Source organism: Vidua macroura, chromosome 8 (assembly GCF_024509145.1).
Source record: "Vidua macroura isolate BioBank_ID:100142 chromosome 8, ASM2450914v1, whole genome shotgun sequence".
Lineage (NCBI taxonomy): Eukaryota > Metazoa > Chordata > Aves > Passeriformes > Viduidae > Vidua > Vidua macroura.
The window spans coordinates 35,895,814-35,910,459 of record NC_071578.1 but is presented as its reverse complement, the minus strand read 5'-3'; the positions used below and the strand labels follow the sequence as shown (position 1 = coordinate 35,910,459).

Sequence of the window (14,646 nt, the reverse complement as noted above, 5' to 3'; positions counted from 1 at the left end):
CAACGTGAAAGGGTCCTGGTTTATTCTTCTTTACAGCTTAGCCATCCTGCCTCTGACTACAGCAAACTTCTGCTGTTGGCTTCTCTGAGAGACTGTCTGCTGGCTGTTCCTGCTGGAATATGGCTGCAAGTATTTCCTTGCTGCCTGACCGCAGGCTTTCACCTGGCTCCACTATGACTGCAGCCTCCAACAGCAGCCTCTAACTCCATCAGACCCAGACTGGCCTCACAGCAGGTCTTTTCAGCATCAATTCTCTTCCCTCTTTTGTTCTTCTTCGTGTCTCTCTGGATTGCTCCTTCTCCCTCAGGCCTCCTCTACCTCCTCAAGGCCTTCTTCCTCTAGGATCCCTCTGACCAGCCAACCCACTGCTTTTATCACACTTAACTTTTTTTTAGTCACAGCTGTGACCCATTAAGGGCAAGGCTGCTCTTCTTCTTTGGTAATTAGTACAACTGTGACTTCTCAGGGGTGAGGTCACTTGGAATCCCTTCTTCTACACCTACACTCGCTCCAAGTTCAACACAACGGAACTGTGAACAGACAAGTAAGCCAACAGCCCATGCAGACCAGATTCTTCCTCTAGCAGGATTATGGCCAGAATAACACTCAGGTGATGTTCTTCCTCTAGCAGGATCATGGCCAGAATAACACTCAGGTGATGCGTTTGTCTTCACTTACAGCAGGACCAGCAATAGGAAGAGCCTGCTTGCAGCATTAAGTAAGAACATTCAGTAGTTGTGGTTTAACCCCAGCCAGCAATTAAGAACCACACTTGAAGCATGCATGCAAGAAAAGGAAAACAAGGAATTCCCATCTTCAGACACACATTCAGCCAACCCCAGGAAAACAGGGCTCCATCACTGGTTTTACACCCGAAGTCATTTGTGCTTGTTCTGATGTTCTTCTTATAGCCATGTGGTCAGAACACTCTCTACCGCACATCTTCTTACTGTCAGAGGTCAATTAGAGCAAATGCTCCTGCACAGGACAACAGCCACCATCCTGTTAGCCAGGTCTCATTTCAGTTCCTGGGTAACAGAAGCTACATGGGATAACAGTTCAATATTCGAGGAAGTTACAGAAAGGAACAGCTGAAATCCAGAGTAAGGTTATGGCATCCTAGCCAAACACATTGTCCACATCTTTTCCTGCTAGGATGCCAATACCAGCACACATGGGAAATAAAATGTGAAAACCAACACCACCAAAGACTTTTATAGAGCTCTTAACAAATCCAAAACTATCTACGAGTACACATTAAGTTGCCTGTGTAGCCTACAAAATCCTAAGAGTAGTCTTGAAAGAACTACAATCCCAAAATACACATCATGGCATGACTTTATCTGAAAACTGAACTTTAATTCCTATCAATTCATCACTTAGATATACTGGGGGGGAATTAGCTTGGTAAACAACACCTGAAATTACTCTATTTGCAATAGTAGCAAAAGCTTTACGACATAAAACAGAGCTTTTCTAACTCAGAATAGCAAATTAAGACTCTGCCTCCTTGTCAACAACAACACACAATCATCTAAGAAATACAGGAAGGAAACTGCTGCTGTACTTACTACTTTTACTATTACTTTCAAAGCTGCTGTGACTTTCCCTAATTACTTTTAATTAGGAATTTAATAAAGCAGGCAGTCAAATTACTAGATATTTTTGCAAATATGAATGCAAAATGGAACACAGAAAATCCCCTTGCAGATCACGTTACCTCTCTTTGCCACATTTAATGACATTATAGCATTGTAGTTTGCACTCAGAAATCATGAAAACACAAGAAGGGTAGTCATCCATTGCCTTGAATTTGATTACACTGTTATAAAACCACTTAAAAGCTCTTTTTAGAATCCTGGAAGCTCAGAGATGTCACAAAGACATTCTTCACTCTCTCAGGATTTTTCATAGAGGTGCACAGAGAGAAAAAGAGAAAACAATTTCTATTTCTGCTCCTTGTTTTTCTCATGTGGAATGTGCTTGGAGAATTGTTTACCTGGGCTGATTGCTTGATTGGATTCTGGTGAGGATTGTTTGAGCCTTATGGTCAATCCAATCCACCTGTGGCTGGACTCTCGGGAACAGGGTCACGAGTTGGGAGTTAGAAAAAGCAGGTTTGTAGTTTTAGTATCTCCTTTAAATAGTATATTAATGTATTATAGCATAGTTATAATAAAGAAATCATTCAGCCTTCTGAACTGGAGTCAGACATCAGCATTTCTTCCCACTGGGTTCGCCTGCATTTTACAATACAGAGACATGAATCAACCAACATTTGTAAGATTTGTGCTTTCGCCCCTCTCCAGGTCAGATACTCCACAGACTGATGGAATGGCAGCAGCTGGAAGGGACTGCTGGGGGTCAGTCTGGCCCAGGCAGGACCACATCCACATGATTCCTTTAACACCCTCCCTCAGAGCTGTGCCAGAATTTCCCCAAATCACTGAGGTCTGACCGTGCACAAAGGGCAAGGGAATCATGTGCAGGGAATAAAAAGAAATTGCTGTGCCTTTGCTTTCAAGCTCATGCAGAAGGCAGTAGAAATCTCCAGAAAGTTTGTTCCACAGCTGCAGCTCCTGGGACACAGAGGCACACACAAGAACGTGGACCATGCAGCCCATCCTGTCATCAGTGCAGCTACACCAGACACGTGTGTACCTCATCCACCTCCCTAAGTGCTTGCCAGACTAAGTGCTTCCATCTGTTCCTCATCTACATCCCCAGGTGACTGCAGGGTGCTGGGCATCCACAAGAATCCCCATCACACTGCCAGTATTCCAGCTGGGAAACATCTCCAGGTTAGATATAAAGCTGGTAACAGAGATGCAAAATGTCCCAGAAAAAGCCATGTCAGATGGATTCATGGATCAGTGATTTTAGCTCCTTGCTTCAACAAGAGCAATGAATTCCCTTGTCAGCCTGTGCTATTTACACCTCTCTAATACTACATGCTACAGCCATTTAAATTTTTGACTCTTTATTGCTGCCCATCCCTCTCTTCCAAAAACCATGTAAGACTCTATCTCTTAACAGTGGTATTATTTTGCTGTCTTGTACTACTCTAAGCTTTCCTACCCTCCTCCCCAGACTCAGAAGGTTTTTTTACTACAAGACATCTCTAATAATGATATTTTATTGCCATTCTTTCCCTTCCTGGCATTTTGCTGTAGACTGTCACCAATGAAATGTAGCATCTCTAACTTATAAATCCAGAAAAGAAGGATGAAGTTGAGGAGGTAAAAAAAATACCTTTCTAGGAAAAACACTTTCAAGTTTTAAAGGCAAAGAGAAAAACAAATTGTTTATAAAACATTCATGGCACTTTGGTGCGATATGAATCTATAGCAAATGCCCTCCAGCAACTTTAAAATCTCAATCAGTCTCATGTGTTATGTACACTGACTACAGGTGAGGCACGAAGAGGATAAAACAGGATAGCCTCCGTATTGCTACAGAAGCTGAGGCTCCTCAGGGTTTGTATTTTTGTTTAATATTACAAAGTGAGAATTTGTTGAGGATTCTATTCTAACACAACAGATGCTGGAAGATGAAAGTTAAGACTGAAAACAACCTCAAGGCATTTTGTAGTTAATTATTCTCTCTCCAAGTACTATCATAAGTGAGCCAAGCAGTCACAGCCAGCACGAGACTTTCAGGGAAACCTAAGAGTAACAGTGGGAGGGGAGGTTCCCCCCCTTCAAACTGTTTATTAGAGAAGTTCAAACCAAAGTAAACATCTATTTGTACAGAAGCATAAAGTATTGTGCCTTCCAACACATTCTGGTGTTCCACAGCTTTAGGATTCATAGGATCCCAATAAGCTCGCTACAATGTTTTGAAAATGACAAACCTCCATTTCCATAAACTGAGCAAGATAATGTCCTGTAAATACTAGTGTCAGTACATTATGCTAGGGGATATGAAAAAGATCTTTTCCTTGTACCACTTTCAGTCTTTGTCATATAGCCAGACATCTGGTTTTGTACACGCCCCTTTAGTGCAGACTGCCCTTCATGTGAACACTGCACTGCTGTGACAGTGCAGAGCACCATCCATCCAAACAGGGTCACACAGCAAGGCTTCCACTGAGGACTAGACTAACAACTTCTGCCACACAATGTCTCCTGGGAAGCAGCAACAACAGCTCTCCACCAATCCTGGGCATTGCCTTCTGTCACCAAAGCTGTGCCACTGCCAGCTCAAGCTGGCATCAGCCAGTGAGTCTGCAGTGCCACCAAAAGCAGCAGCAGCTCCTCTAGACTGCCCTCACTCCCTTCCTTCAGTTCAGGCATCCACACAGCAAACTGCACTGGGCAGCTGACCTGAAGGAAACCTAACCTTCTGCTCCCTGGGTGGATTCACAGCAGTTTCCTGACCCAGACTGCTGAGTAGCTGTGGCACTGCTACTGCTACTCATGAGGGAAGGGCAGAAATGAGAGCTCAGGAGCAGGGAGAGAGGGAAGTCTCCCACAGCACTGACGCTGTAAACCACACCAAGTGGTCGTGGAACCAGGATGCATGAGAAAGAACTAAACATAGGAGTGCTCAAGAAGTCTACCATAAATACCAAGGTTAATGATGAAATCCTCATCTTCAGCAGCATTGTCTGTGAACTTTGCAACATGGTGAAAACCTACATGAAAACCATCATTTCACCAGAGTAACTTTCTTTTCAGACATAGTATCACTAGGGCATAATACATACTTTTAATTAAATTCTCCACTGAAAGGCTGGAGATGATACCTAAGAAGTCCGACACTGTTGGATTACTAACATCTGTTGTCTGTCTTTTAAAGCAGATGGTAGAGAACTCACTGATTTACCACGTTCTCCCCCATTACTTCTGCCCTGTATCTGAAGGAAATTGTATTAATACGGATAAAAGGAGATGCCACAAAGATGGTTCAAGCAAGAAAATGAAACTGTGGTTATTAAAGTGATGTTGGTGAAGAGTCTTTATGAGGCTAAGGAAAAAAAATCTTCTTCAATGTTCCCCACTATTTAATGTGCCAGAGCAAATAACAAAATGGATGATTGATTTTTCTCTCATGAAAGAGTAAATACACAGAAAATATGAACTGCTAGTTTCAAAAATCCACAGCATTATAAAATACACACTTAAACTCCAATACCTGAAAAATGCACCACATCAAAAGATCCTGCCCACTGATTAGCTATCAAATCTCATTTTTGTGAGCAAGAATTTTCATGTTTGCTATTACCTACTTCCTAGAAAATTACACAGAAGGAAATAATATCCATTTATCTGTATCAACAAAAAAAGGCTAGACAATTTAAGTGTAAATCCATGGAAAGAATTCTTTAGCTCTTCTCAAAGGAAGAGCTCAATTCCTCCATCCATTTTCATAACAGAAAAACACAATGTTTAATTTTGAGAAAAAAAAAAATTACAGGACATTCACATGAAAGCTTGATCAAAACTTATAAAGCATAACAAAGTCACAATCATTTTCTAAGAAAGCAAGGAGAGAGCATACAAGCCCTGCTTGGGAAGTAGAGCTTGTCAAGTTGGATTTTTGGGTGTGGGGCACAGAGCTGTCACCGTTGGGCTGCTGAAGGTTTCCATGACACTTTGCACCAAACTGGAGGTCACTGCTGTACTTGGAAGAGCAGAGAATGCACGTGGCTGCTGGACTGAAATGGAGATGCTTTGCCTGGATCCCTTCTGCAAACACACACACTCTCCAAAAAAACCCTCAATCCCTCAGCTCTTGGTTCGGTGGCATTTCTGAATTTACTGATAAATGCAGACCTTTTCACATGATACTGAAAGACACATGACAAGCTTAATACTCTCTGCTAGCAAGATAGGAAAGAAAGCATCACTACAGCGGTGCTGAAATTATTCAAATTCAAAGAAAGGAAGGCTGCAGGGGCTGATTTCTTACAAGGCTTGGTGTTTTTTGCCCTTCTCCTCGCTGCAGGTACACGTGTGTCAGTAGAGAAACAGCTCTATAATACCAAAATATAGCAGTCAGTTCCAGACTGTCATGTTGGCATTGAAGAAACAGATGAATTATGCTGGACAAGCCAAATACAAAGTGTTCAAGACAGCTGTCAGATCAGTATTTCGGTGGTCTGTAAACATGATGTGTATAAATCTATTCCCACTGATCAGCTCAGCACCTTCCTTACTCCAATACCTCTCTCCATGTTACCTGAACTGCCACAGTGATTTATTTACCACCATAGCCAAAAAATCACCTTCTGTATTTCCTGGTGTGGAATCCTTTGAAGCCCTCAGGGAAATCCCCAGGAGGAGAGGGTTGTATACCAGAGAGTCTCTACCTAGGCTGAAAGAGAAGACTTCCCCATGGAGCCTCGCAACCCCAGCTCTCGTTCCCCATATGTTCCTAATTCTCGTGGTTTCTCCTTCCCCTGTTTCCTCACTGGTTGTGGTATCCCTGGTGGCCCCATCTTCCCTGCAGGGCAATGCCCTTTGTGCTGCCCTTTGCGCTGCCCCGCGCCCTCCCCTACTTAAACCTTGTGTAGAGCACACGGGCTGTCTTTTGTCTCTGGCTTCCCTTTGGGGTGCTGAAATAAACCTCGCTGGAAGTGACCACACAAAGGCCCTGCTGCCTCTCTTTGCTGAGCTCTCGTGCTGAGTGTGGTGCGTGGCCTCGAGTGCCTCGCCTGAATGCTCACCCAAGCGGCTTTTCCACAGGAGGCGCTTGCTGGGCATTAGGCAGCAGCGACCAACATCTGAGCACCACGCTGCTACATGCTGGTTTATCACATACCAGGCAGTATTAAAAGCTACTAGCAGCATATTAAGTTCTAAGCAGCAAGAAAAGATGGCATTCAAAATCATGGCTGAATCCTTCACAACTGTGCCAAGTGTTACGCGCTTTTCATTAGTTACACAGAATTGCTTCTCACCTCAGTTTATAACCAGATGGTTTCTATCTATCTATCTATCTATCTATCTCTCAGTACTTCCAAGAAAAACAGAGCTCACCAAAATACTAAGATCCAAGGTTCTGCTTATATCAGTGCTTACACCTCTTCTTTAAAAAATCTGGTAAAATTTTCCAGGGGATCAAATTACTTTCAACATTTTTTTTTATCACCATCTGAAGATTAAGCTAAGCCATGATCATTGGTGTGTTTTTCTTGCATTTTCCTTCCTTATGTGATGTTCCAGTAATTACCCTGTACCACTCTGGTAACTAGCAGCAAGCTCCAATGAGAGCTCCCTTTCAAAGGAAGTGAGCATAAAATTCACTATTTCAGATACAGTTCTTCTAAAATATCCCAAACCCCCTGCTCCTTACAACTCTCCAGAGACCTTTATGCTAACAAGAAGTGTCTAGGTGAGCCCTCTGACACACTGAAGATGATCTTAGCTGTTTTCCTTAAGACCACCCACCCCTGATCTCCATTTTGATACAACTGCTCCAGCTTTAGGCTCAAGGACATTCTTCTCAAAAGCAGCAGCTCAGGATTTGAAAGCTGCTTAGACCACAAAAATGTTAAAAACTATGAAGAATTTAGATAGAGAAAGCAGATTCTCATCTGCTAGTCTCTGGTTTCCCACAGGATAGTTCTCCTTCTCTACGTTAACAGGTTTACCATCTCTCAGGTATTCCAGAGGACTGCTAGAGCCACCACAGTCTTCCCCAAACACACCACTGAACTGAAGCACGAGTAACAAACCCAAAATGGGTATCAGCAAAACAGTTCTACAGTTTTATAGCCTTGCTTTTGAAAACAAAAGCTTGTTTGCTTCTGTTGGTTCTTTCCCTTCCCATGCACTCAGCTGAAGTCAAGATTTTGCTGGCACAGCAGGACAGTAACATGGTGACAAGGGAAGTGACACTGGAGATCTTACTCACCTGACAACACCCAATTCTCCCAACCAACAGCGAGTTACATGAACAGAAACAATTCTTCATCAAATCATATGCAACCAGCTGTTAATTTTTTCTATTATTACTGATTTAACACTAAATTAATTTCTCATGAAACATTCATAGCATTCCAGGATCATTATGTGCTTTGCATTGGCTCCAATATAAATGTCCAGCTTATTTCATTTGTTGAACAGTCAAAATATTTGCTAATAATTTCACTTGACAAAACAGAAAAAAGAAGGTTCAAAATCAACCCTCTAAATTTTACCTACAATAGATGAGATGTATGATGTATGATTAATGTAACAAAAGCCAAAAGGCTTTCCTGAAGTGTTTGCCAATTCTGTAGCTGCCTTTTCCTCTGTGCCCCATAGGAAGTTTTGCTGTCAAATCTGCAAAACTCCAAGGTGTTTTCTGTAAGTGCTGGGGGTTTTTTGGTTGGTGCTTTTTGGGGCATTAGGGATGGGGAGGCTCTTTTATTTCTACTATATCAGATTTCAATCCATGCCCATGCCTTCCTTCAAGAAATATTTTGTAAAGCACATAAAATACCTTTCTTTTCACTCTGAAGATTTAAGAGCATTGGGGAGTTCTGCATGTGAATTTCCCCATTCTGACATGCTTCACAGGGAACTTAAGAGATAATTATTTTCCCCATGGGATGTTTTTAAATGATATGGCATGAAAAAATGCAGGAGCCCTAATCTGCTATTTCTTACTTAGGCAAAATGCAAATTGCTTTCACGGGGCATGGTCCTTATCTAAGAAAGCAGCAAATCCTGCACAATGAACACACCATTAGTAGTAATATAATCTTCTGTGTATTCCACATTCTCTTTTTAGTCAGATCTATAATCATCAACTAATTCATCCCAGTTTACCTTGAGGTTAAACAAAAAGGAAAGAAATAAACCCAAGAAACTTTCATTTTAGTATAGGAAATTAAAAGCCTAGAAATTTAAATGGCTGTGAAGAAAAAAATCAATATTTTAGTCAAAATTAGATTTTATCCTGGTATCAGATATGGAGGTTTCAATTTCAATTAAAAAGCTGTATCAGGATGCATAATAATCCATTATAAAAGTGCACCTGACCCCTAGAGAAACAAAGAAGATGGAAAAAGCCTTCCTTACAAATCCAGGAACACATTAAATCACCTAAGAGTGTGATCTGAAACACAGAACTCTTCAAGTTTTAAAAACAGACATCAAAACTGAATTATTCAAGAGAAAACATTGATTTGTGACATTTTCAGAACATCACACTTCCTTGACAGATATTTTTCATTTCTCCAAGACTCACATTTATTCAACAGGCATAAAATGGACTTCTCAAGCCTGCTATTGAACATATTAATATTTGCTCTTCAACTTTTATTTCAACTACATTACCACAAAAGGGTAAGAATACTTATGCCACTGTGTAAAGTACAGTGTTCTTCAAAGAACTAATGATCTTGAAATTATGCAGCCTCAAGGCTGCAACACAGATCAGATTCACAGGAATCACTAAAATCTTTGCTCTAAACCATTTATGCTGAAGTTTATATCTGTAACTCTGAACATGACAGAGTGAACACATTTTTGGTACTTAATATCTTAGAAAAAGTGTGTCTGTAGCTGTGCTTTTTTTCATTCATTTCCTTAAGATGAAAGTTCAAGTTTTTAAATTGGTGATAATCAGAAGAATTCATACTTTACTGTTCACTTACACAAAACCCAAATCAAGTGGTGAATTTCAAGTTAAAGGTCAAAATAGGTACTATTTTAGAGTAAATTATGCCAAATTTTTCACATTACAACTGCTCATTCAATCAGGTGTTTCAGAAACAGAGCAGCAGAGCAGCATACCTTTGCAATTGCAATTTTTAAGAACTCCCAACCAATGCAGACTATTAATCATTTCTGTGTTAACCACAGAGGAAATGAACAGATTACTTAAGGATTTGCATTTATCATTTGGTCTTCATTTGCCACGCTGGGCTGTGTAAATGGAACGTGAAGTCAGACTAAAGGAACACAAGGAAACATCTGCATTGAGTGACACGCCCTAGTGTAGGGTGAGTGCACTGCAGTGGGAATGAAGTGAGCAAGTCCTACCTGTGGGCACAAAGTCTCGATGTGATTCACTGCCATTTGGACAATTTTCGTTCCATCTTCATTTGTTGACAACGAACAAGCAAGATTGGCAACCTTAAATAAAATAAATAGACAAACTTAAATTAGCCATCAGCCCTGTAAGCAAGTATTCCTGCTCAGACTTCAAACCTGCCAAAAAACATCTCTGCTACAAAGCCTTCATTTGAGGGGAGAAATATTTTGTCAAAGAATGTTTTTGAACAGGAAAACACTGCAGGAGGGAAAAAGAGCTGTGGAAAGAGGTGACAGTGATGAGAAATCTTACCACCTCACCCCAATTTAGGCTCAGCAGGTAACAGCTGCAGAGTGGTGTTTAGAAAACAGGAGGAAATTTCAAAGTAAGAGCCTAAGGTTTCAGCTGATTGCCTGGGATTTTGCCCCTTAATTTTTCAGAGCCCTTCAAACCATAACCAGCTTTTACACTGTTCTTTTAAACTTACTTTTAAGACCTTAAAGCTCCAATAACATTTATCTTGACTTGGAATTCAACACAAAGTAATTTCTGACCTGAGCTATCAAAAAAATTGTTCTTTTAGTTAGTGGTATGGTTTTCAACTGAAATGCTCATATCATACAGCATATACAGTGCAACCAACAGTGACAACATACATGGAAACTTGAAATCTGAAACTTGAAAGAACAAATCTATCTTCTATTATAACGTACACCACAGAGATACAGCTTCCTTTGAAGTAAAAATCTCTTCCACAATGCTCCACAAGTTTAAATGGATGATGGAAAAAGCATCTCACTGCAAATGAATATCAACAGGCTGAAAGAGACAGGTTTGACAAAGGCACAAGCGAGGCTGGGACACTGGGATCCAGTAGATCTTTTTGTCCTGCTGTAGTAATATCGAGGCCTCCTGTAAAGTACTCACACTCGACACCATCACAGCCTTCCCTGAAGTAGCTGTGCTGCCTACAACCACTCTGATGTTAGTGCAGACCAAAAACTGCCTGAGAGCCAGACCTCTGCAGTGCTGCAAATACCAACACAGACAGCCAGAGTTGTTTTGGAGTCAGACAACAACTTCTACAGTTCAGCTGCCATGAAATAAAGCAAATCTTCCTTTATCAACATTTTAGGACACCACTACTAGTTCAAGAATAATCTACTACACCAAAGGCTTTTACAATTCTTACTTAATTGATAGAAGCAATTATAAGGCATTAGTCAGTACATAGACAAAAAAAATTACTTTTCCTATTGAAAATTCAGAAGAGATTAAGAAACACTTTCTGAAGGGGGTGAGATTTAGAATGCAGGGCCTTCCATGTACACCTGTGCCTACACAAAAGTACTTTGTGCAACTTTCCCTGGTATTCCAATACAATTCACTGCTTCCCTACCCATGTGATGTATCACCTTTTCCACATTAAAAAAAATTGGTTAAGACTGAAGAAATTCAGTTTTCATCAATGCACTGACACTGTATTCTCTTTTATTTGAAGTAAACTGCCATAGGTTGTTTTTTTAATGCAGTATGTGAAAAAAGGGTTTGATTCTATGCTTTCCTTCCTGACTCTTCAGCTTAAACTACCCACAGATCACTTTATATCATCACAATACAACCCTAAAAGATGCTATTCCCTCCCCTCCAAGAAAAAGAAAAAAAAAATCAGTTGTTTTTCTTTGGAGTGCAGGTCAGAAGTTTTCACTACTGGTCCCAACAATTAAATCGTACTGGCTTCAGTATTTTAATTCCTTTGCCCCAGTCACTGAGGTGCTTGTGTATCCCTGATTGAAATCTGGGTTCACTCACACTTCGTTCCTACACCACCTGTGTAAAATGAAGCACACTACAGGACTCAGTGCAAATATTATTGATTTAAAGAACTCTTCTATGTCTAAAGCAGTAACATTTCAAGGGTAAAATAAAAAGGCAATGCCAGCCATTCCACCAGAACAAAAAATTCTCAGCAGGTTTTTGTTTTTTTTTTTTTCTCTTTACCATAAGGTTCCTCAGGTTTTTCAAATTCATTTGGCAGTTTCAAGAAAAACTTTACTTTCATTTCTTGGAATCCATTACAAACGTGTGCAATATGGAGCTCCTGTTTATCCATTTTTATTGTTTATTTATTCCAGCATTACTGCTCTAAGCAGTTTTGTCCCGGTCCTGATGAGCAAGGCAGATACAGACAGTTTACAGCAACTTTTTATCCTGTTTCCTAGTTACACTGGCTCCAACATTTCAGTACAAATACAGCCCTTGATGTACACTGTGTCACAGAATAATAAATTAGGATGAAAGGTTTCCAGAGATCATGTACTCCAATCCTCTGTTCAAAGAATGAGAATGAACTTGAAACCAACTGGTGCCAATGGCACCAGGAATTTATGTTAGGCCATTTTACAACAGCAAATAGAGGTTTGTAATATTTATATAAGGTGTCTTAAAAATATCTATTAAGTTAAACAAAGTAGTATTGGCTACTTTGGAATAAACACATGTTGTATTTTGGATGTGTATTCGGAGTTCATACTACAGTGCACTGCCAGCAGCAAATCTAAGACCTTTGCCTTTCATTTTGATCACTGTTAATAAGGCTTCTGTTTCCATGAGAAAATGGGTAGAATTTTCTTCTCCTGGCATTGAAGCAGCACTTGTCCATGTACCTTATGCATAAGTAAGAGGGCTTGCAGTCAGTCTCAGCAGTAGGTGATGAGGCTCACAGCTATCCCACCCAAAGACAATTCAGATCCCTGGAAGTCATTAACATGGTCCCAGCCATCAGCATGCTCACCACTGGTACTTCCCTCGCCAGCTCCTGAAGAGATCTTCTTAACACAAATCCAAAACACAGTAATTCAAATAAATCACATGGAATGAGGCTAACACCTGTGTCTAATTTTTCCAAGCAGGAGGAAGGGCATGTGTGAACCTGAAGTCTCTTTTGAGGCTGTAATGTTGCTAAAAAGGAGGACAAGCTGTTTCAGCAATAGTAAATGTCTATAGTCCATAAGGAAAAATCAAGCCCTGGCTCGGATAAGACCTTACTGTCACGTATCACACATCTGGAAAGGCTTTTGCAATCTGAGAAATCTTCATTACACCACAGTCTCGCCCCTAAGCAGTATAAACTACACAAATACATCACATTTCTTTTGCAATCTCTGGAAGAAAACAGCTTCCCCTAGGGGACTTCAAACCCAAGTACACTGCAACTTCAGAAACAAAACTGCAAAATGAAAATCCAAGATTGCTCTCAGTCATAAAATAATTGTCCTTCTGAAGAGCAAAGTTTGTCAGGACAAATAAAAGGCTCTCTTGTAGGCTGGTCTGATTGAAATCAGAACTCTGCCAAAAAAAAAAAATCATGATCATTTTCTCCAAACATTTTTAAGACACTAAGAAAGCAGTTGCACAGCTTTTCCTTGAAAACATAACAAACAGAGAACAAACCATCCTTGATGAGGTTTAGCAACATCAATTAATACTCTAATTAAGGTGCAGTGGGAAAATAAGACTTTGAACTGAGCATGTAAGTGCAGCACTGGCAGTAGATAAAATATTTCATTAGCGGGATGGATTTTTAGATTCTGAAGGCACCAAAGAGTGCATTTTTTCATGCCCATTGCCTGTACACAGAAGATATGCCAATGCACATTTCTTTTATTCCTGCAGTTATTGAACAACTTCTTACAGGCACTTTAACTGGTGCTTTTACTATTGGGTGAGGGTTTGCCTTTCTGTATTTGGGAGGGGGTTCCTCTCTCCAGAATATGGTGACCCAACAACTTCTCAGGCTAGAAATTGCTGAAGAGTAAGATTTGTGTATTGCACATACGCTTGGTTTAAAAAATAGTAACAAATCTGAATTAAAAAATAATTCAACAAATCTGAATTAAAAAATAATTCAACAAATCACATTGCTCTCCTCAGTTTATACATTACATGGGACTTGTGTATCTAGGAGAGAGCACAACTGGAAACGTGTGTCCGGATTTTTTCAGTTCCTACTCTTTACCAAACAACTGAAAGGCAAAGATGCACTTAAAGACCATGAGAGATACATTATCCATGAACAAGTCCACTCTGCTGTCCAAACTTCCTTGGGGTGGAAGGCTTTTTCCCTTGCCTATGCTCACAGAAGTGCATTCACACTGCAGATCCCCAAGCAGAGGATGAAGGTTTTAAATGAAGATGAAGGTTCAAGCTTCATTCAACCTCAGATTTCCCAATGCTTTCCACTGGGCATTAACACAAAACAGAAGACACACTTAGGCAAAAACACCCTGGAGAGCCACTAATTACTTCCAGTGGACTTCCAGAAAGGTGTGGTACTTCTAACAGCCAACTCCCTGAAGCCATCTATTGCTGAAAGCAACAGAGATAACCTAACATCCTTTCTGTAGACAAAAGGAACATGTTCCCAGTCCCTCAAGAGCCTCGGGGCAAGTGAAAGCTCATGCAAAGACTGTCTCTTCCCCGTGAGGGGTCTTACATTGATTCTGCTGGAAAGTGAGAGAAAACCTTGGGAGAGACCTTCCAGCCATGACTTAAAGATGCAATACAGTGGTTCAGGAATGAATCCTGGTTCAGACTTAACTCCAGTTTGAGAACAAAATGCAAAGTCAAATGCAAAAGTGAGATTTTTAAATAGTAGAGGAGTAAATAATCACTGCA

At 40.5% G+C, this 14,646-nt stretch overlaps 1 protein-coding gene across 6 annotated transcripts in view; it reads right to left on the bottom strand.

Moving 5' to 3' along the window:
• CTNNA3 (catenin alpha 3) overlaps nucleotides 1-14,646 on the bottom strand; it is a 427,746-nt gene that overhangs the window by 141,609 nt on the left and 271,491 nt on the right. For all 6 annotated transcript variants that reach the window (XM_053983470.1, XM_053983472.1, XM_053983468.1 and 3 more), the window contains one exon: nucleotides 9,978-10,070. In XM_053983470.1, the coding sequence (XP_053839445.1) occupies nucleotides 9,978-10,070 (93 nt within the window). The remainder of the gene's footprint in view (nucleotides 1-9,977; nucleotides 10,071-14,646) is intronic.